The 22,624-nt window shown below is 31.7% G+C and overlaps 1 protein-coding gene across 2 annotated transcripts in view; it reads left to right on the forward strand.

The window, feature by feature from the left end:
- The window catches only part of TM9SF2 (transmembrane 9 superfamily member 2), a 78,566-nt gene that overhangs the window by 34,575 nt on the left and 21,367 nt on the right, over positions 1-22,624 (forward strand). For both annotated transcript variants that reach the window (XM_074299444.1, XM_074299445.1), the window contains exons 3-9: positions 286-379; positions 2,237-2,364; positions 13,742-13,871; positions 14,643-14,767; positions 15,483-15,594; positions 16,880-16,959; positions 17,501-17,609. In XM_074299444.1, coding sequence (XP_074155545.1) covers positions 286-379; positions 2,237-2,364; positions 13,742-13,871; positions 14,643-14,767; positions 15,483-15,594; positions 16,880-16,959; positions 17,501-17,609 — 778 coding nt within the window. The remainder of the gene's footprint in view (positions 1-285; positions 380-2,236; positions 2,365-13,741; positions 13,872-14,642; positions 14,768-15,482; positions 15,595-16,879; positions 16,960-17,500; positions 17,610-22,624) is intronic.

Below are 22,624 nucleotides of genomic sequence, written 5' to 3' on the forward strand. Positions count from 1 at the left end.
CCCCCCTTTTGGTCATGTAGGGGGAAAAATAGTATGAAATCAACAAAAAGAAAAAAGTATCAGTGGCTTAAAGACACATCTATTAGTTTAAATTTTATAGTCATTTAGGAGCATAAATAACCCAGACAGGATTTTGACCAGAAAGTTTATCAGATTTTTGCATTGAAGTAGAAGCATTGAACATCACTTACTCTCATCATGAAATCCATTTAATAAGATGGTTGAAATATATGTTTCGCTTTTTGCTTTTCTCTTGTTGAAAAACCAATATTTTTTTTCCCCCAGGTTTGATTTTTGCCAAGCAGCAGGAGGAAAACGTCCATCTGAAAATCTTGGTCAGGTATTATTTGGAGAAAGAATTGAACCTTCTCCATATAAGGTTTGTATTTCCTGTTGTAATTGTTAAATAAGCACATGCCTTAATTCTTAGATTTTATCAACATAAAAACTTGATAGTATACATTTTATTAAAATATAATTTAGGATAGGAATAAATTATCACAAGGGCACTGTTAGGCACAAGCCACAATATTGTTAAGTGAGAAATGTTTTATTAAAAAATGCAGAAATGTTTTATTAAAGTACATCTTAAGAAATTCTTGCATTCTGTTGTGTAGAGATTTTTTGTCATATTGGCTAATTTGTGTTTCAAGGAAACTGTTAACATCCATTCTGAGATCTCCTTTGGATCTTTCTAGGGAGTAACAAGCAGCTAAAAGAATTTTTTTTTTTTTTTTTTTTTTTTGAGAGCTGACTATTGCCTCTGAGCTATTGGTATAGAATAAAGTTACAGACTTCAGGAACCTCAAAATCATAGAGGAAAAGACATGAAAATTCTTCCACCTAAGGAGATATTTTGATCTTTTAAAAATAGGTTTGAAGGATAGATTACTATCATAAATAAAATTTTATATATAGAGAAAAATTTCTTATTTGAGAATAGTGACTATTTACCTTCCACACAAATAGAAAATATTCATTAGTGATAGCATAATCTTTGTATGTGAGGAATGCAAATATGAAGCTGGGACATAATCATATCTAAAACAAAATAGAACAGAAAGAAATTCTGCATCAAGCATTATGAATATGAATCTGATTTCCTCTTAGATCTATTTAAGTTTTGTTATATAATGTGGAGGTTCTGAAGGAATCTAAGCAATCAGTCAGTCTTACTCTCTTCTAGATGAGGAAACTAGAGCAGCAAAGCTGGAGCAAGATAGTTTTCACACTATACCTCAAAGTTTTTATTACTGCCCTCTTCTTTGATTGCCTAGAGTTCTTTAGGTTAAAGTATACTATTTATTTTAGTTTTATTATTTTCAATTTGAGTAAAAGTATAGCTCAGAAGCATATACAATTTGCCCCTAAAATCTTAATGCAATTTTATGCTTAAGTATTCCCTTCTTTGAAACTTTAAGTACTTTAGAATATATATTCTAACATATTTTTCTACTGATTTCTTGTTTTTTACCTCACTGACAACATTTTTTAGAACAATATGACATTCAATACTAGAATTTGATAGATATTGAAGTAAGTAATAAAACAAATCACATTCAGGGACTCATCTTGAATTATAATTTGTTTATAACAATAAAATATATTCCCTTATATAAATATAATATGTTTTGACACAATATTATACATTTAAAAATTGATTGGTAGGCTCATAAGTTGAAGTAATGTTAAAAAACCCTAAATTTGGGCGGTCTTTTGTTTTTTTAAAAAAAGTTATCTTTATTCTAAATTTTGTTTATAGAGCAAGAAGTATTTTGAACATAAGGGGGTAAAGAGAAACATATGTTGGCGTTAAATTAATGAGATTTTCTCCAACATCACTTATTCTGTGCTTATTTTAAAAAGTCATTGCTTCAGAAAAAAATTGTGATTATTACTATTGATAGAATAGTGCTTCATTATTTTCTGCCTTTTTGTTTTGTCAAGAACAAATTCAGATCTTGTGACATATTGTCTGAAATCTATATAGCTGCCAGAATTTCCATCACAAGGAAGAGAGAAAAGTATTGTTTATTAAACAAGAAAAAAAGATAGATGAAGAATGTCTTTTAGAGTACTTTTAATCTACTAAAATTTTTTATTATGAGGGTATGCTATTTATGATTAAAATTCATTTTAAAATATTGGAATAATTTTGTGTTCAGTATGTGTGACATAGCTGTAATTATACCTAGGTATCTTCTATTAATTAACATTCCATTTTATTTTAATGCAGTTTTCATTTAACAAGGAGGAAACCTGTAAGCTTGTTTGTACAAAAACATATCATACAGACAAAGCAGAAGACAAGCAAAAATTAGAATTCTTGAAAAAAAGTATGTTACTGAATTATCAACATCATTGGTAAGATATAGAATTATTAGTAGGCTAGCTTTTTTCTTTTCACAATTATATGTTGTCTGCCTAATTTCAAATTTTATTTTATAGGTGACTGAAAGTCTTTGAAATATAACAATTTTTATGCTTTGAAATTTTTAATAAGTAACATTTAACTGCATGAAAAGTGGAAAATTTCAGTTTAAAGGATATTTAATATAGCAACTTTTAAAAGAACCTTTTAGATATATGTATTAATTTTTGTTATTATGGCAGAATATAATAATTCTTTATTTTAATCTAGACTGTTCTCATTATTTATGCATTTGAGAGAGGAGTTGAAGACTCCCCATGAAAACTTAAGAGTTTTTCTTTAGATCATGCACTTGTGTATGTCAGGTATCATTGATATTGGTGACATGATCACAACCTTTATGTGATTGAGACTATTTATGAATGGAAAATTTAATTGTTCTTTGTCAAACCTGATAGTGAATCATTCTGAATTTTGCTAAGCTTGTCTTTTGTGTTCATCACTGTTCTTACACTCTAAACCAGGGGTTCCAGATGCAGCCTGCTGAGGACATTTATGTGCCCCGCTGGGTTATGGCAATTGGGCTGAGGGGCAGAGACAAGAGTGTAAGGTTTTGTTTTTACTATAGTCTGGCCCTCCAACAGTCTGAGGGACAGAGAACTGGCCCCCTATTTAAAAAGCTTGAGGACCACTGCTGTAAACCTTTATAGCTTGACCTGCCAGACCTTGCATTTGGATGGCATTGCCTTTGGGAATCCACAGTCACTTTCATGCCAAAAGGAGCCATTAGTGGAAGGCTCTTGATAGATTAATATATATATTGATAAGTAAATAAAGTTGAATATACAAAGACCTAGTAGTCTATAAGTCTAGGACATCTTTATAGATATATAAGCATAATAATCAAGAACTGACACAGTCCAAAGATTTTATGACTATTATTAATTTATTCTTTTAAATTTTCCTTTGAAAGTAAATTATCTTTACATTGTAATTGTGTAGTATGTATATAATATTTGAAGATAGAAAAAGAAACAGATAGCTAAAGTGATTAGACCTAAAGCTAGGTCATCTTTGTTCTCTCCACTTTATGATAATAATTTAATGTAGTTTTTCTCCATTCTTGGTATCAGAGTTCTTTGCAATCTAGTTGTTCTTTATCTTGGTCAAATTTTTATGATCCTTTTCAGCAGCCTCTTTTCATCATATTCATTGCCTTTAACTCTCTTCACCCTCGCCTACTCTTTAATTATTAGACTCAGCTTTTAAATACCCCAATATTTTGTTTCTCTTCACGTTTGTTGAACTGTTCTTTTCTGAGTATTCTTTTTCTCTATTCTTATATAGCACTTTTTAGTCCTAGATTTCTTCTGCTTTTCTTATTATGCCCATACATTTCATTTATGATAAGAATATACTCAAGCCTCTGAGTTATCTTTAATGTTTCATGCTGTTTTCAAGAAATTTTTTGTTGTTATCACAACCACACCTTAAACATGTCTAAATGTTAGCTTATTTTGTTTCTTAGCCAAACTGACAGCCTTCTAGATTTTACTTCTCGATGCCCCTGAAATTCTAAACTGAAGTAAATATGTGTCTTTTTTTCACTCTTTTTGTCCAATTATGTTAAGTCCTGCTTGTCCTTTTATAGCATATTTTTTTGCATGTACTTCTTTTCATCATTCATTCCCACAATGCTAGCCTGGGATTTAATTATTCTGTATCACAATTACCTGCAAGGAATAGACTTCATATCAATAACATTTTTCTGATCTCTTCTGTAGTAAAAAGAATTTATATCTTTCATTGTCATTGTCATTTGGATCACACCATTCACTTTTTCAAAGCCCTATAATAATTCCAAATTATATATGAAATCAATTTACATTTTTAAATTATATAACCTTTCTACTAACTGGTGCCTACTCTCTAAGGATTCTTCCATCTTCTGCTTATTTTAATTCTAATCTGTCCTAATGAAAAAAAATTCTTTTAGGGGATTCAGGTGCTTGGTGACTTCATTGGTGTGACTTCCTGTGTTAAAACCTCCCTGAAGGAGATTAGTTTCTTGGGGTACTGAGAGCTTCAGGGACTTGTCTATGCTCACATAGCCACATAAGTCACCTCTATGTGCCACAGTGATGATACAGAGATAGGAAGTTATATTTTGTCAAGGGAAACAATATAAATATAGCATACATATAATATAAATTACACAGTTATATAATACATAGCATACATATAATTTGACAGGGAAGGGGAGGTAGGTTGCCATTAATAATGAGGTGGCATTTGAGCTGAGCTTTAAAAGAAACTAGCTCTTCTAAGAGACACAGATAAGAAGGGCAGGCATTCCAAACATGGAGTACCATCTCTGCAGAGGTGAGGAGATGACTGTGAGAAGCAGTTTGGCTGAAGCACAGAAAAGAAATCCTGTCTAAAAAGTCTCAGAAAGTTAGTTGGAGCCAGAGTGTAGAGGTTTTTCAATGCCAGAGAAGCTGGGATTGATCTAAAGCTAGATTTTCACAAATTCTTAATGTCTCGTATTGTCCATTTTGTCCTTTTTCTTGGCAGAAGAATTGATCTTTAGAAACTGTTTCAGTGGGGTGACATGTTTATTTTTAACCTTTGTGGGCATCTGGAGTATGGAGTTTGATGTGGAAAACTTTTTTTTTCTCATCCTTGTTCTTCAGATATGTTCATTTAGGAGCCTTCTTTGATTCTTTTACCTCTCTTTATTATGTCTTACTTCTCTGAGGGCAAAGTAAGTGCATTCAGACCTGGGGGCCTTTGTCCTCTGAGTCCCATCTGATTATTCCAGCAAGTCTGAGATGGTTTTCCACGAGGGACTAAAATAATGGGATTCTAACTCTCCTTTTTATTCCAGATTTAGTCAGTAAGCAAAATGGCCAAAAACTGTCCCCTTGCTTCTGGGATCCCCAAAATTCCTAGGTCAGATCCTTCTCTTGGGAACAAACATCCTTCTCCCTACTCTCCTTTTTTTCATGGAAGAGAAGCAGATGTTCCCCCACCAAGAAGGGCAAGAGCCTTATTACAGATGTCCTCCCTTTTAGGTATCTTTCTAATGGATTGCTCCTTTGCCCAATCTTTGGATTAAATTAAGAATAGTCATGTATTATGTAAAATGTATGGGATTGCCTGTCATTGGGGGGAGGGAGTGAAGGGAGGAGGGGGATAATTTGGAAAAATGAATACAAAGGATAATATTATAAAATAAATAAATAAATTTAAAAAAAATAACGATTAAAAAAAAAAAGAATAGTGGAATATCATTATCTGTCTTGAGTGGTTTTCTAGTTTTCAGTTTTTTGTTTTTGCTGAGGCAATTGAGGTTAAGTGACTTGCCCAGGGTCACACAACCAGGAATTGTTAAGTGTCTCAGGCCAGATTTGAACTCAGCTCCTCCTGACTTCAGGGCACTGTGCCACCTAGCTGCCCTTGGTTTTCAAATTTTCAAAGAGGTAGAAGACTTGGTGTAGGAGAAGACAACCAACCCTTAATAGCTTCCCAGGAAACCTGTTTGTCTAAAGTTTTATCATTCTTCGAGCTGTTTCAGTAAGTGGTACTCTCATCCTATTTAGGTCTCATATAAAAGCTGTTTGGATTCCTTTTAATGTCATGAAGAAGTTAGAGTCTTTAAAAATACATAAGAATTCAAAAGTTAATAGAGAGAAGGGGAGTGCACAGTTCAAATATAGGAACCATGAGCAAAATTGAAGTATTGAGGCCAATATTTTGGCAAATTTAGGGGCAAATAGGAGACCAATTTGACTGGATCTCTGGATGTATACAGTTTAGAAATAGGAAACACAAGCTGGAGAGGTGGAGTATCAGTATATTATGGAAGACCTTGAATGTCAGGATAAGAATTTTTTACTTCTCTCAGTAAAGAATAGGGAGCCACTAAAAATATTTGAGCAAAAGAGTGATCTGACCAGACCTTAAGAACTTTTTATGTGTAATTTAAAAAAACCTTTTAGTATATGACTCCTCTGACCTTTCCTCCTATACTTTAGTGTGTTATGGAGATGACCATAAATTCGTGAAGACTATTTTTTTTTTTTTTAAGAAAAAAATTTTTTTTTTTTTTTTACATTTGCAGTATTTTATTTTTCTAAATACATGGTAAAGGTAGTTTTTAACATTCATTTTTGTTATACATTGTGTTGCAGATTTTTCTACCTCCCTTTTTTACCTCCCCTTTCCCTAAGACAGCAAGCAATCTGATATAGGTTAAATATGTGCAATTCTTTTAAACATATTTCCACATTTGTCATGTTATGCAAGAAAAAATTATACCAAAAAGGGGTGGGGGGAGATAAGAAAAAACTCCAGCAAACAAACAATAACAAAAAAGTGAAAATACTATGTTTTGAACTACATTCAGTCTCCACAGTTATTTCTTTGCATGCAGATGGCATTTTCCATCCCAAGTCTATTGAAATTGCTTTGGATCACCATATTAAAAAGAGCTTAATCCATCACAGTTGATTTATCACATAAGCTTGTTACTGTGTACAATATTCCCTTAGTTCTAGTCACTCATGAGGACTGTTCAACAAAGCAAAAGTTCTGACAGGTTTTTCCACGCTGAAATGTCTCAAATGATAGACCTGGAAATGAACAGCTAATTATTTGAGAACCAATATAACTACAGTATACTACTGGCCCTGGAGTCAGAGGACCCAAATTCAAATCCTACTTTTGATGCTGCTCTCTGTGTGACTTTATTTAGTTAAGCTAAACTTGTGTTACTACTCATCATAGCTTGTTTCCTCATCTATAAAATGAGGAGTTAGACTTGATTATCTGTAAGGGCCTTTTCAATTTGACATTTATGTTCTTAAATCATATTGGGCCGGTAGTCTGCATAGATATGAGAAGTGCTCCCACTGGTGAGATTATAGATCTTTACTATTTTGTAGTGTGTATTTTCACATAATCCCCTAAGTAGATTGTTTTTTAAAGGAGTAGGGAAGAACAGGGATATGCTATCTTAACTTTATTGCTCATTTTTCATCTTGAGAATTGAATTAATACTTTGCATATAGGCAGCATTTAATGGATGTTTGTTGAATTTATTTGCCAAGAAGTTTATAGAATTAGAGAAATACTGTAATATCATGAATAATTAAAAAAATTCAAAACCATTAAAGTTTAATGCTTGTGAAACTTTTTTTTAATTAAATACTCTTTAATTAAATACTCTAACTTTAGAATGTGTCATTCTTGAAGAATACTTAGAAAAATGGTAGTGTAAAGTTCCGTTGTCTCCAAAAACTGCCGATCGCTCTCTGGGAGGAGATCTGCTGTCTCAAATCAATCTCCCTGCCAGACTCTTCTTCCTGAGACGTCTCAACTCTGACCTAGAGTAGACTCACTCCTTGCTCAATGTTGTCTTCTTTTATCCTCCCAGAGAATGGTCGTGTAAGAACTCAAGGGCTTGTGGGAAAATTACTTCAATTGATGAACTTGCTCCTTTTAAATGTGGTGTAAACTCATTTTCATAAGTAAACTCCTCCTCAGAAGTTCAAAGGGGTAAACTCCCCTTAAAGGCCAGAACCAAAGGTGTGAACTAGAGAACTGTTAAGTACTGGCTTAGCACTTAGTAATTAGTAATTTATCATTTTATCACTAATTGGAAAAACCCCAATTGATCGAGCTAAAGATGTAAGTAATCTGGGAATAAGGAATTTAATTCTTACACATAAATCATTCTCCAAAGCTTTTCATAACATTTTTTAAAATTATAGCTTTTTATTTACAAGATATATGCATGGATAACTTTTCATCATTGACCCTTGCAAAAGGTTCCAACTTTTTGCCTCCCTTCCCCCACCCCCTTCCCTACATGACAGGTAGACCACCAATACATGTTAAATATGTTAAAGTACATGCATAGCATACTTTTAAAGAACCATGATTCAACAATTTGTTTCTATCCAATTTCAGATTTTTTTTTTAACTACATAATTTCAGAGTAGATGGATGAATTGACAGAGATATAGATAAATAGTGATTCAAGACAATTTCAGTAGACTAGGGATAGAAAATGTCATCCACATCCAGAGAAAGAACTATGGAGACTGAATGTAGAGCAAACATTTTTTGGGAGGGATTGTTTTTTTTTTTCCCTTGTGCTTTTTCCTTTTTGTTATGATTTTTCTTTCATAACATGACTAATATGGAAATACGTTTATCAGTTTGCTTACTGCCTTGGGGGGGATGGGGAAAAGTAGGGAAGTAGAAAAATTTGGAACTCAAAATCTAAAATCTTACAAAAGTTAAATGTTGAAAACTATCTTTACACATAATTGGAAAAAATAAAATGCTATTAAATGAAAAAACAATCAGAATACCTATAATCTCATAACTTAATCATAGAACCACAAAGTCATAGAATCTTAATGCTGAAAGGAATCTCAGTAATAATCTTATCTAAACCTCATATTTGCAGAGTAGGAAAATGAGGAACAGAAAGAAGGGATAATTTGCTTAGTGGACAGCTAGTAAGTATGTCATCTAAAACTAGGACCCAGGTCTCAGTGGAAGGTCCATTTCCTTTTTTCTGGCCATATGCCTTCTGAATGATTTTGTATCATGAGATAGCGTGTTCTATTGTATGTAGAGTCAAGAAGATCTGATTTCAAATTCCACAGTGACACTTCTTAGTTGTATGAAAGAGATAAGTCATTTCTCTGACAATTGGGGAACTTTTTCAGATCTTAAGTCATGAATGGGTTGAGGTGGTGAAAGGTTTTACTACACTAATGAAATAGTAGGTCATTTATTCACATGATTTTTTCCCCATTATTTCTTGTGGACAGGTAATCATTGATAGATAATATACTGTAGCCTTCTTATATCTATGATATATCTTTTCATTGCCCTTTGGATTAACTAGAGTTTTAATTCTTTCAAAATTATAGTATTACATGAGTCACAACTATATAATATAAGATCACTGTTGATGTTTAAAAAAAATGTTTATAAAATGAGTGTGTAAAGAAGCAACTTAGAATTTTTGAAAGGGTTGCTTAATTTCTCAAATGCATTATTTCAAGGACCATTGTAACCAGTACATTGTCATGTGCAAATGAGAATATCTGAAAGACCTTTTCCAGGACATCCTCTGTGAAATTCTTTTCATAAGTATAAGCCCTGGCCTTTTCAGAAAAGCACTGATGAAATTTAAAAAAAATTTTTTTTTCAATTAACAAGCATTTATTTTCTCTTCTAATATCTTCCCCTGACTTTCCCCTGCACCGTCCCCCTCCTGAAAAAAGGGGAAAAAAATTCTTATAACAAATTAGTCAAACAAAACAGATTCAAATATTGGCTGTGTCTTTAAAAAAATTATAGGTAGCCTCCTTTATTGTTGATATTCTGACATCATGATTGATCATTGCAATAATAATTAAAGTTTATTAAATGTTTATGATGTGCTTACCACTAAGAATACAAATATAAACAAGCTTACATTTTAATAAGGGAAGAACTTTTAAGTCTTTTATAGTTTTTTGTTTTTATAGCATATAACTTATATAAACAATATATTTTGTTCTCCTTACTTTACTCTGCATCAGTTAATACAAGTCTTTCCAGATTTGTCTGGAACTGTCCTTTTTGTCATTTCTTGAATTATATCATTACATTTATATACTGTGATTTGAACCATAACAATTTGATCACATCAAAAATAAATTTCTTTTAAAAATTGTTTTTAAATTGTTTCCAAAATGTCTTCTTTCCTCTACTCTTTCCCCCAAGTCCTTGAGAAGGCAAAAAATGCAAAACCTGAAAGAGAGAGAGAGAATGAGAATGAGAGAGAGAGAGTGTGTGTGTGTAGGTGTGTGTGTGGAAAGCAAGAGAAATGGAGAGAAGAAAAATATGCTTCAGTCTGTACTCAGATTCCATCAGATCTTTTTCTGGAGGTGAATAGTCTTTCATCATGAATCCTTTGGAATTGTCATGAATCATATGTAAGGATCAGAATTGTTACTAAGTCTTTCACAGTTGATGATCTTTATAGTAATTACAGTTATTGTGTAAAGTGTCCTGATTCTGTTAACTTCATTTTGTATCAGTTCATACTGATCTTCCTAGTTTGTTTGGCTTTTTTAACCATCTCCTTTATCATTTCTTATAGCATCAAAGTATTCCAAGACAATTATATATTGTAGCTTTTTCAGCCATTCGTCCATTGATAAATATCCATTAGTTATCAGTTTGTTGTAAAAAGAGCTGCTATAAATATTTTTGTAGATATGGATTTCTTTCCTCTTTGACTTCTTTGGGTTGTGATAAAGATGCCATTAAAAGAGTTCTGTAACATGTAAAACAGAACCTAATTGACTTGCAGTTAACTGTGTTTGCTGAACACTGTATTATTGGCTTTGCTTATCTCTATCTAGGAATCTTGTATATTTTAAAAATGAAAATGAGACACCTTTTAGTTATATTTTGTTCTACTGAGTCAACTATTAACAATCAGTGATGAAACAAAAGTTTAAAATTTTATTTAGGTACATACCAGTCTCTCAAACTTCCTGTGAACTTAAATTTTGTGTTCCTTGTGTTCCTTCTATATTTATTTCACATAGGTAGCTAGCTGGAGAAGGCTGCTGTGTTAAGGTTTCACTTCAAAATGAATTTGTTAGCTTAGATAATAAACTTAAGGTATGACTTTAAGGTAAAAAGTAATAATAATTAAATTGTCTGCTGCTGATTCATATTTCATATATACAACATCTTAATTTTTCCAGTAGGCTATATCTATTACAATAGTATAGAGCTAACACATAAATAATATAGTAGTAATACTGATGTCGTGTTAAGAAAAAAAACTGTTATTGACTCTGTACTTCATTCTCTATTAAAAAAAAATTAAAGCAATTAATAACCATTTCTTTTGGCCTCTTAGGAACTATTCTAGAAAGTCTTGAGTTTCTTAATTTATAAAATCTTGACATTGTGCTTCTAGATACTTTATAGCTTGACCATGGTCTGCCAGCCTGCTGTTTGTAATAATAATTAACTGAATAGTACAGGTGATTCTGAAATTTGATAGAATCTGCATCATTATGTAGCATTTAAATGTGATGAGATATGTTTTATTAGTTCATTAATATATACCTTGGGGTGAGAACAGATTCATAATTTCACTCCTGGAGGCACACATTAATTAACAAATAAAACATGCCCTGGAGTGAATTAATGTGGTCATAATATAGCTACCATTTTTAGTAACTATTTTTTTCCTAGTTGCACCACCACAATGTCCTTTGAATATAGGAAACTGCTAGCTAGGACTTTAGGTTCTGTTTTTCCACTGCCATAGAACTCTTTTTTTAAACCGTTTTTCCCCCTTAGTCTTTAATTCTTTAAATAGGATATGTATCTCTGCAGTGGTACTGACAACCTCAGGAGTTTTAAAGGTCTTTGAGAGATTTGATTCTCTAGTTCAAAGTAATGCTTCTTCCAAGAAATATTGCTTAGAAACGCACAGTATTATAATCCTGTAATTTGTACTTTCTTCTTGACCCTGACCTTAAGTTTCACACCCTGTTGTTATGCCCTTCTTCAGCAGCTGTTTCTATTATTGAATTATTTGAGTGACAAAAAGTCTTTTTTTCCTTCCTATTCTCTAGGCTGTTCCTCAGGGACTGGGTATTTTGCTAAAGGAAAATAGGTTTCAGGCTTCCAGAATACTTACTATATTGGTAGATCATCAGTTATACTGCAGATGTTTTGCAATCATATTATAAAATCATTTTCTAATATGAGTATATCTTAAAGAAGAATATTAAATATACTATTTTATTGACTACAATAAATTAAAAAGTTGTATTAATTAAACATGGAGTATTAATATTTACATCAGATTTAAGTCATATCTGTGTTCTTAGAATTCCTTCATTATGAATTATATTAACTTAGAGTTATAAAGGACCTAAGATGTCCCATAATCTAATTCTACTTAACCTGAATTTTTTTTTTTTTCTATTAGTGCTTTACAAGTAGTCATCAGTATTCCATTTAAAGACTTCTACCATTGGGGAACCTATTAATTCTCAACGCTGTCCATTTTTACTTTGGACAACTCTAATCAGATTTTCAAGTAAAAATATGCATTTGGTATTTTCTTTCTGTTGTACCTAATTCTGACTTCTGGGCTAAATGAAACACGTCTAACATTGCAGTAAGACATTTGTTCAACAATTACTTTGTGCAAGGCACTGCAGTAAAGAACTGGGGATACAAAGACCAAAAAAACCCTTTGTCCTCTGGGACTTATATTCTATATGACAACCTTATAGACAATTGAAGAATTCTCTCTCAAGTTACCTTACTCTGCATTTTGTTTCCATCTAGTTATTACATGTCTTACTCAATTGAATGTGTACTCATTGAGGTCAGAGCAGTGTTGCCTTTTGTTAATTAAATTGTCAGCACTGGACACATTACCTGACATTGTAAATGGTTAATAAATGCTTGCTTACTGACTGGAGGCTAACCATCCTTCAACCTCTCATCATGTGACATGTTTTTAATTTTTTATACCATCTTGGTTACCCTAATTTCTTAAATATGGCTCCCAGAATTAAATGTAATACTTTCATTTTGGTTTGACCAGGTCAAAATCAGTAGAACAAGAATGTCTCTTCTTGCAGATATCTTTTTTAATACAGGCTGGCTGGACTCACCTTTTTTTGGCTATCATGATATTCTTTTTAAAAAATTAAATAATAGCTTTTTATTTTTCAAAATATATACAGATAGTTTTCAACATTCACTCTTGTAAAACCTAGTGTTTCAAATTTTTCTCCCTCCTGTCTTCCCCACCATCTCTTATAGTTAGCAAGTAACCCAGTATTTGTTAAACATATGCAGTTCTTATATATATGTATAATATTTCCACATTTATCTTGATATTGTTGATCTTGTAGTTAGCTGTGACTCCCGGGTTCTTTTCATATAAATGATTGACTAGTATTGCTATGCTTATCCTGTAGTTGTACATTTGATTGCTCTCTTTTATTTGCATGTAGGATTTTACATTTATTTATCCATATTATATATTTCATTGTATATGGTCAATTCTTCTAGTCTGTTAAGAAACTGAGAACTTTTTGAATTCTGATTCAGTTGTCCAGTGCCTTAATTTTCCCTTATTTAAGCTGGTGTCATTGCCAAATTTGATAATTTATACATATTTTAAAACCAAATTTTAAATGGGATAGTTTTTATAAAATAATTTTCAGTAAATAACTATGTCACAGATGATGGTGACCTCTTTTGGAATTTAAAAAAAATTATATCTGTGTGTTTGTGTGTACCTGTGTATAGGATTGTGGATAACATGCCTGTAACATGGTGCTATGATGTTGAAGATGGACAAAGGTTCTGCAATCCTGGATTTCCAATTGGCTGTTACATTACAGATAAAGGCCGCGCAAAGGATGCTTGTGTTATTAATGTAAGTTTCTTAATATGTTAAAGATCACTTTTCTAAATAAATAAAAATTAGCCTTTCAGCTCAGATTTCATGGAAATAAGTGAAACTTTGAAAGTTGCTGTAACAGTAATCTGCAATTCACAATTTATTTAGACCTGACCAGATTATTGAAGCATTATGTTAACTTTGGATTTAATGTATAATGAAATTGGATATATAAGTACTAAAAGAGTTTCAGTCTAAGTTAGAAGTTAGGCTCAAGAAATGGCTCCCAATTATGACTTGGATTCTTTATAATAATTTTTCTTTTAATTCTCTTTTCTTTGTAATGTGAAGTTTGTGATTATAAAAAAGGCTGGATTGGAAAAGATATCATTTGTTTTCTTATTGAATATTATTCAACAAAGATGGTAGATTTAAAATTGTGATAAATCTTAGTTTAATTCAGTTGGTATTTATGGATATTGTTGTAGACCATGGCTCATGAATTTTGAAACAGGATACATTAATGACCTTATTAATTAGAAATACTTGAATAACTAGGCTACTGTATGTATGTACTATATATTGCAAGTGAATATTTAGATGTTTTAATTTGTTTTTAAAAGTCCACATATTCAGTTTTTTATACTATATAACCTATAAAAGAAAGCATAAATTCAGATTTAATTGAGAAAACTTTTGGGCTTAGAGCTAGAGGAAGCTTGCTTTTAATTTGGACTGACAGTGTTATTATGAAACGTTGTTACAGACCTAATTTTCTTCTTTTAACTTTTAAATTCTGTCCCACAGTCAGAATTCCATGAAAAAGATACATTTTATATCTTCAACCATGTTGACATCAAGATACATTATCATATTGTTGAAAGTGGGGCCATGGGAGCAAGATTAGTGGCTGCTAAACTTGAGCCAAAAAGGTAATCATGTTATTGGATAAAATAGATAAAATTCTACTGATATGATAATTTAGCTTTTCATGACTTGAGTGAAAGTCTGTTTATCTTAGTTTCATATTATATTTTGAAGAACCAACAACACATAGTACATTTTTTTTCCCCTAAGTATTATGGCATGTTATAGAAGCAGAAAAGGAAGATGCCTCCTTTATGTTTTGTTTTTCCTTATCAGAAAGCTTTGAGTGTTTTTCCATTTGCCATTTTGGAGTAGAGACTATTGATAACTTTATTATTAAAGAATACCTTAATTTACAGTGTTGATAACTTTATCCATTATTATGAGGTAAGCTTAATTTCTAAAACCCCCAGTGTTCACATTCTAGTTTTTGAAGATACATTGAAAGAATATCTCTTGGTGCTGAGTAGGAAGGCATTCATTGGTCACTTATGAAATCCTTAGATAAAATAAAGTTATAAAATATTTTCTATGCATGCTAAGCTCACTACCTTCCCCAAGATTAAGCCATTATCTCCTGCTGTTTATAGTAAAGAAATTTATGTCATGATAAGAAATTGGTTAATTTTATAAAAAGAGAACTTCAGCATTTCTTAAAATTTTTTAGTGCTTTTCAAAAGTATTCATATCTAAAAATGTCTTTATTAACTCCATAGATTGCATACTTTTAAGATTTACTCATCCTAACATTTTGCTTAAATGTTTTATTTCTTCCTAAAGTTTCAAACATACACATGTAGAGAAACCTGACTGTACTGGACCCCCAATGGATATAAGCAATAAGGCTACTGGAGAAATCAAAATTGCATATACTTATTCAGTTAGTTTTCATGTGAGTACTCTTTCTTACGTAATATAACATTTTCTTTCAAATTTTCATTATTTAAAGTTATTCCAAAATACTTGACTTTTATAAATGGCAAAACTATTAAGAAGTGATAAATGACTTAAAATGTCAAATAATTTTAGCTTATGGGTATTCTGTTTATTAGTTTGTAAAAAGGTGGTGAAACATTTTAATGTGACTTGTAACATTATCTTTTGCTGTATAAAGCAATGATAATTCTCTTTAGGTTTCATTAAACTTGTATTTCATGAAAGTCAACACCTAGTTCATGTAACCTGAAAATATCAAAAATTAATTACATAGTTTTAAAGATTACTTTTCATGTATTTAGAATAACCATTCCAAAGAAATCTCTTACCCTGGGAATTATTACCAATGATTTTATTTATTATCTTTTTCCACTTTGTTAATTGACATTTACACATAGCATTTATATAGAAAAGAAGCAAGGTTAGAGGAATAGAAGGCCTGGCTTCTTTTACTAAATTACCCTTCTGATCTTTGCCAAATTTGAACCTGTCCAAACTTCAGTAACCTTTTGTGTAACAGAGGTGGTTAGATCACACTGTGGACAGAGCGCTGTCCCTAGAGTCAGAAAGACCTGACTTCAGATTTAGTAGTTGGGTTCTTGAAAATGATGACAAAACAGTATTAATGCTGGAAGGTCCTTGCCTCTAGATTAGAAAAGCTTCAATTGTAAATACAGAGTGAGAGGCAGCTAGGTGGCGCAGTGGATAGAGCACCAGCCCTGAAGTTAGGAGGACCTGAGTTCAAATCTGGTCTCAGACACTTAATATTTCCTAGCTGTGTGACCCTGGGCAAGTCACTTAACCCCAATTGCCTCAGCAAAAAAAAAAAAAAAAAAGAAACAAACAAACAAACAAAAATAAATAAATAAATACAGACTAAGTTTGTCATTTGGACTATCCTAGATAGTAAGAGCATAGAGGCTTGTCCCCTCATTATCTATAAGATAATAAAATTTTCAACTACAGCAACTCATAAACACCCTTCTTTGAGTGAGAAGAATTATGTTCTACAAGTAATAGCACCCCATTCATTTTAAAGATAAGGAAACAAGCTCAGGGATGTTAAGTTACCTACCTTTGACCATGTAGTTAAAAATGTAGATTTGAACACAGAACTCTTGATACCCAATCTAGCATTTTTGCCATTATAATATGTGATAGCTTGTCATGATATGTGCTTTGCATCCTTCCTTGAATTTTTTTTTTTGCTTTCAGTTACTTATGTTTTATTTTTCCCTCAGGAAGAAAAAACTATTAGGTGGGCTTCCAGATGGGACTATATTTTGGAATCCATGCCTCATACCCACATTCAGTGGTTTAGGTGAGACAGCAGAGTTATATTCTTATCTGCTTGTTTTAGCCTTTGCATATATCATTATAATGCTTTTCTTTTCCTTTTCTGTTTTATGACTCTTTCCTTTGACAGTATTTGATTCATTCTAACTTTGAAAAAGCTTCCCTGGTTGCAGGTATTCATTTCCTTTCCCTAGTTTGTTTCCTCCTTTATCACTTATGCTGGGATTTTTAATCTTGCATCTGATCTCAGATTTGTGCACGGGATACTGTGGATTTGATTTCTTAAATGATAATTATATTAAATTATTATTACTTTTCTTTCTAATCTTGTATATTTATGCATATAAAAATATTATTCTGAGAAGGGATTTCTGGGATTCACCAAACTAAAGAGGGCTTATGACACAACAGCAGGTGTGGTGAATACAGACAGAGTTGGCCTCAACACCAAGAAGACCTGGGTTTAAAGTCCACCTGCAACATATAATGACCTGCTCCTATAGACTGTTAGTATTATGAAGAGTAAATTTTTTGTTTGATTGATAAAATACTTATTCTTCTTGTAGCATAATGAATTCCCTGGTGATTGTTCTCTTCTTATCTGGAATGGTAGCTATGATTATGTTAAGAACACTTCATAAAGACATTGCAAGATATAATCAGATGGATTCAACTGTGAGTAAAAACATTATACCATTATCTTATAGTTTTTTCTGTGGTGATATTTAACATTTTAAATTCCATAGTATCTTATAAAACATTTTTAAAAGCATAGATTACTTCTGTATAGACCCTGTTAAATTAGCTTATTGAAGAAAACATAACTATTAGGAGTAATTACTACGGCTTTACTCTTTTTTTCTTTTTTAATCTATGTCTTCAGCTGTGTCATTTTGTCTTATTTATGACATGTTAGAAGGGAAATGGACACTCTAAGCAGTTTTAAATTTGTTTATACAGTTTTTTGTTGCTTTTCTTTTGGTGCACCCAAGTATCACTCATACTTTTAAATTTATCACTGAAAATTAGTATATATTTTGCACATTATGCATATGTATAAGTTTTGTTATTTTTTCCACCTGAATTGAATTGATAGAATTTCATAGAGAGTTGTTTATACACTCAACTTTACAATATTTTGTTTTTATACATTTTTTTTTCTTTTCTGTAATACATATCAGCCTTCTATCTAGTTTTCCCTATATTTTTATACATTTATAGACTTCGTTATTTTTGCTTTTCCCAGAATATCTTTTACACACTTTTTTGGGGGCAGTTGCTGAAACTCTACACTGAATTTACTAAGAAGTTTCTTAGGTTAAGGATTTCCTATATAATCCTTGTTTTGTTTTGATTCTATTTCTTAAAGCCTTTTAAGTATCTTTTTATTTTTTATTTTTTATTTATTTTTTTTTTTTTTTTGAGGCTTCTTGTTATTGTTGTTGGTCAAGATAGGCTGTTTATTGTTCAGATTGTTCATGTTAATGTAAGTGTCCATATGATTAGAACCAATTTCCCATTAATTTGACTTGGTTACTTTATAGTATTTGATAGTTTTATCCATTTCGCTAGTGTGAGAGCTTGAATGAAAACAAAATCATACAGAAAATCTTGAGGAAGTCAGAATGCTACTTTTTTTTTTTTTAGCATTATGGCATCTTCATTATCATTCATCATTCTGTTTCTAAAAATAATTCTCATGAATCATTGATTTTCCATTTGGAAAATATTCAAGTTTCACTAAAATAAAACATCACATTTCTATTTTATATACACACATGTGTGTGTCTGCATTGATATTGCTTATGATTTTATCTCTAGTCTCCATTATGATTGTGTGTATATGTATTTCTATACTAATTCTGATGGCGATAATTAAGTATCTTTAATATCTTAATTCTCAGATCCATCAGTTTCTATGTCTAAACCATCTTTGATATTCTTTTGAAAACACTGCTAGTATATTTTATTACTATTAGTTTTACTATATTCTTTTATTGGTCTCATTTTTATGAATCCACTTTGAAATAGGTATAGGTTATGCAGAAATGTAAACATATATTATCAGTCTCTTAAGGTCATGTATTCGATGGTGGAACTGGGCCTTGAACAAGTTGGTTTTATTTATAGTCTGGGATAGTGATTTTCCACTAATATTTTTGCCTTGTTTTCTTCCCTTCTTTTCTTCTTCCCTCTCCTATCTTATCCTCCTCTCCCCTCTTCTCTCCTCCTCTCCCCTCCCTTCCCCTCTTTTTCCCTCCCCTCTTCCTTTTTCTTTCCTTCCCTCCCCTCCCTTCTCTATCCCTTCCTCTCCCCTCCTCTATGAGCCTTTCCAGATTTGTTGTTTGACTGTTGGACAGCAACCATTCAATCCATCACAAGCCTTTGCAGTTTAATACAGCCTGTCACTACTTACAGTCTTCCAAAATGTAATGACACTTCCATGCCATAATGAGACATTTAAATAGGGGCTTGAGTTGAGGTTTTTTGTGAGCAAAAAAAAATAATAAACACTTAATTTTATTAGCTATAAAATCTCAGTTGATATACATTTACTAACAGAAACAAATTTAAAATACTAACTGTAACATTGATCTCTGGGCCAAAGCAATTAGTTTATACCAACTGAGGACATGTCATTATGTCCCTTAATTGCTGTTCATCAGTCTTATGTGAAACTGGATAATGCTAATGCACCTTGTCTTGCCCTGAAAGAGTTTGCATTTTAATGGAGAGACAATATAAATAAATCAGTACATGCAAGAAAAATTCAGAGCAGCAGAAAGGTTCACATGTAAACATGTAACCTCAGTAATATATATGATTGAAAGTTTTCTTTAACATGTTTTTGTAAAGAATCAGACTTGTTATCATTCCAGGACAGATTTTCTTCCTGAAGTTCTAAAATGGGGAGGAAAGAGAACTAAGCACATGAATTAGGTGATGGAGTTTTAAATTATTATAAAAACAAGTATTCATGTCTAATTAAAATGATTAATGCTTTTTAAAATAATTGTGACAAATCCCTTGAGGTAAAAATATTCTTCCTACGAAAACACATCTGCCAGTTCTCCTGGACTATAGGAAGTGGCACTTTTTTATCTTTTATATTTCTCTTATATTTTATCTTCTTTTCTCTTTTTCTCATGCACATCTATGTGCATACATATATAAATAGATATAAATGGATAAAAAATTTTTTTTAAATCTAAGAAACAGTGCAATCTCTCAGACTCACAGTGCTATTGCACTAAGCCTTTTGGGATACCCTATTTAAGCTTCAATATCTTAAAAATGCATTAATACTTTTGGGACACTATTGAAATTAAACTTTGAAGGTCACATTGCAAATTTTCCTATTTGACTACAAGATTTAGATCAGTGTTTTTCAAAACTTTTTTGATCTTGGCACAGTTCATTACTCTTTGTCAAAAGAATTTGGGGCATGCTGCAGGAGAGAGGAAATCAGACATGTACAGTAATTGCAAGTTTGGAGTACATTTAGCAAAGCTCACAGCAGCACAGCTTTTGAGAACAATTAGTATAGACATTTCTGTTTTGTATTACCTTAAACTTACATGACCGATATGCCATTGAGAGGCTAACAATAGAATAATAAATATTTTCATTCTAGAAAAAGCATCACAGAGATTAAGATATAGTTTCTATTGTATAAATTATTTTAAAAAATTGATAATCTTATATGGGATTCTAGAATAACAAGCTTATTAAACAAAAGATTGAGCTACAGCTAACCTTCTGTTCCATGTTAATGGAATCACTTATTATTTGCCTAAGGATGAGGGTAGGAGGTTCTTGGTCCAGAAGTAGAATGATGAGGAAATTTTCTCTTTGTTATTTGTGAATTGGAAAAATGGTAGATTTGATTTTTCTCTTGACAGAGTACCCTGGCATCTACCCTACATCATCCATCCATTTTTTTTTTAGAATATGAGATCATTTCAAAATGCTTTAGTGGTATGCTGCTCAGCTAAGTCTTCAAAGCTATTTGATAATATTTCATAAAAGTTGTTATTTATCTTTTGTACTCAAAGAGGACCAATTACATCATGATGTTGGGGTCAAGGTACAGTGCATTCACCTGTGGCTGATTAGTCCAGTATGAGCTCAGAAGGCTCTTTCAGAGGTTGGGAAGAAATAGTCCATTTGAACATTTGGGCTGGAGATATCTCTAGATATGCACATTTCTTATTTCTTTGTGCTGCTGTGATTCTGTTTTGCTCATGGAACACAGTGCCTTCTTTAATGCAAGCACACTGTGCTAGGTGGTCCTATGCCAGTATCTCCCTTGTCTAAAGTTCTTCAGAGAGAGAGAAAAGGTGTCTTTGTACTACTTCTGAGTGCTTAAATAACCTTTAAGGTAAGCATATGTTAAGCATTTGAGCTATCCTGCCAGCCTTTCAGAATTGCTCTCTCTGCAGGAGAGTCTGAATAATACTTGGTAATTAAGCTCAAGAGAGAATCTCAGTGTCCAGTAACTTATTCTGCCATGTAATCTTTAGAATTTTCTTAAGACAATTGTCTTAAATGGAAGTGGTTCACTTTTCTTGGTATGGTGCTGGTAAACTGTACTAGTTTCACAGGCATATAACAATGTTAAGTCAATGCCGTGGCTCTGTAGTGACCTTCAAATTGGTAGGCAGCCTAATGCCTCTTCTCTCCCACCCTTTTTTTCATAGAAATGCAAAGTTTGAAAGCTAATATATTGCATACATATATTTTATTTTCTATATATTTTCTTCTATATATTTTTAATTTAAATCAAAACATCCACAAAAGAATAAAATTTATGTAAAATTTAAATGACTGGGATAAATGGTAAAACTCTATTACATAAATAGCATTGGCAAAATAAATAACTCAATCTTTTTTTAATTTAATGGGATGGGGGATTAACATCACTTTATTGATATACAGTAAATCTTACAATATTAGCTAGCTAGGATTTATATAACACTTCAAGAATTATAAAATGCTTTACAGATGTTATCTTATTTGATTCTCCTAACAACCTTGGGAAATAGGTATTATTATCTTCATTTTATAGATGAGGAAACTGAGGCAGACAGGTTAAATGTTCTACACTGGTAGTAAATATCTGAATTTTGATTTGAACTTAGGTCTTCCTGACCCCAGACTTTGTGTCCTGTCCATTGCAGTGTCTACTTGCCTCCAGATCATAACTTTATACACATTTTAAAATGTTTTAGTAGGCAACGTGTCTTTTTATTGAAAGTGCTTGTTTTTCATAATTGGCTTTTGCATCCATGAGATTTCGACATATTCTTTGATCTTCATCATAAAACCACATTTTTATTTACCACAGAGAATATTAAGTATATCTTTGAACAATTCATTCGTTTTTTCCAACTTTACCCTGGATTATATAACCTGTAGGGTTTCTTTTTTTTTTTTTTGTTACTCAGTGAACAAAAATTTTCTTCTCCTCATTAAAAAAAAAAAAAGGAAAAATAAACCATTTTTAGCAGATTACATAGTCAAGTAAAACAAACTGGTACATTGAGCATATATAAGAATATGTATCTGTCAGTATCTTGAATCTCTCACCCCTCTTAATTGGTCCTATAGAATCTTGATTGATCATTGCAGTGATCAGAATTCTTAAATTTTTCAAAGATGTTTTTTGTTTCTAACTTTGTTTCTATATA

Source organism: Sminthopsis crassicaudata, chromosome 3, assembly GCF_048593235.1.
Source record: "Sminthopsis crassicaudata isolate SCR6 chromosome 3, ASM4859323v1, whole genome shotgun sequence".
Lineage (NCBI taxonomy): Eukaryota > Metazoa > Chordata > Mammalia > Dasyuromorphia > Dasyuridae > Sminthopsis > Sminthopsis crassicaudata.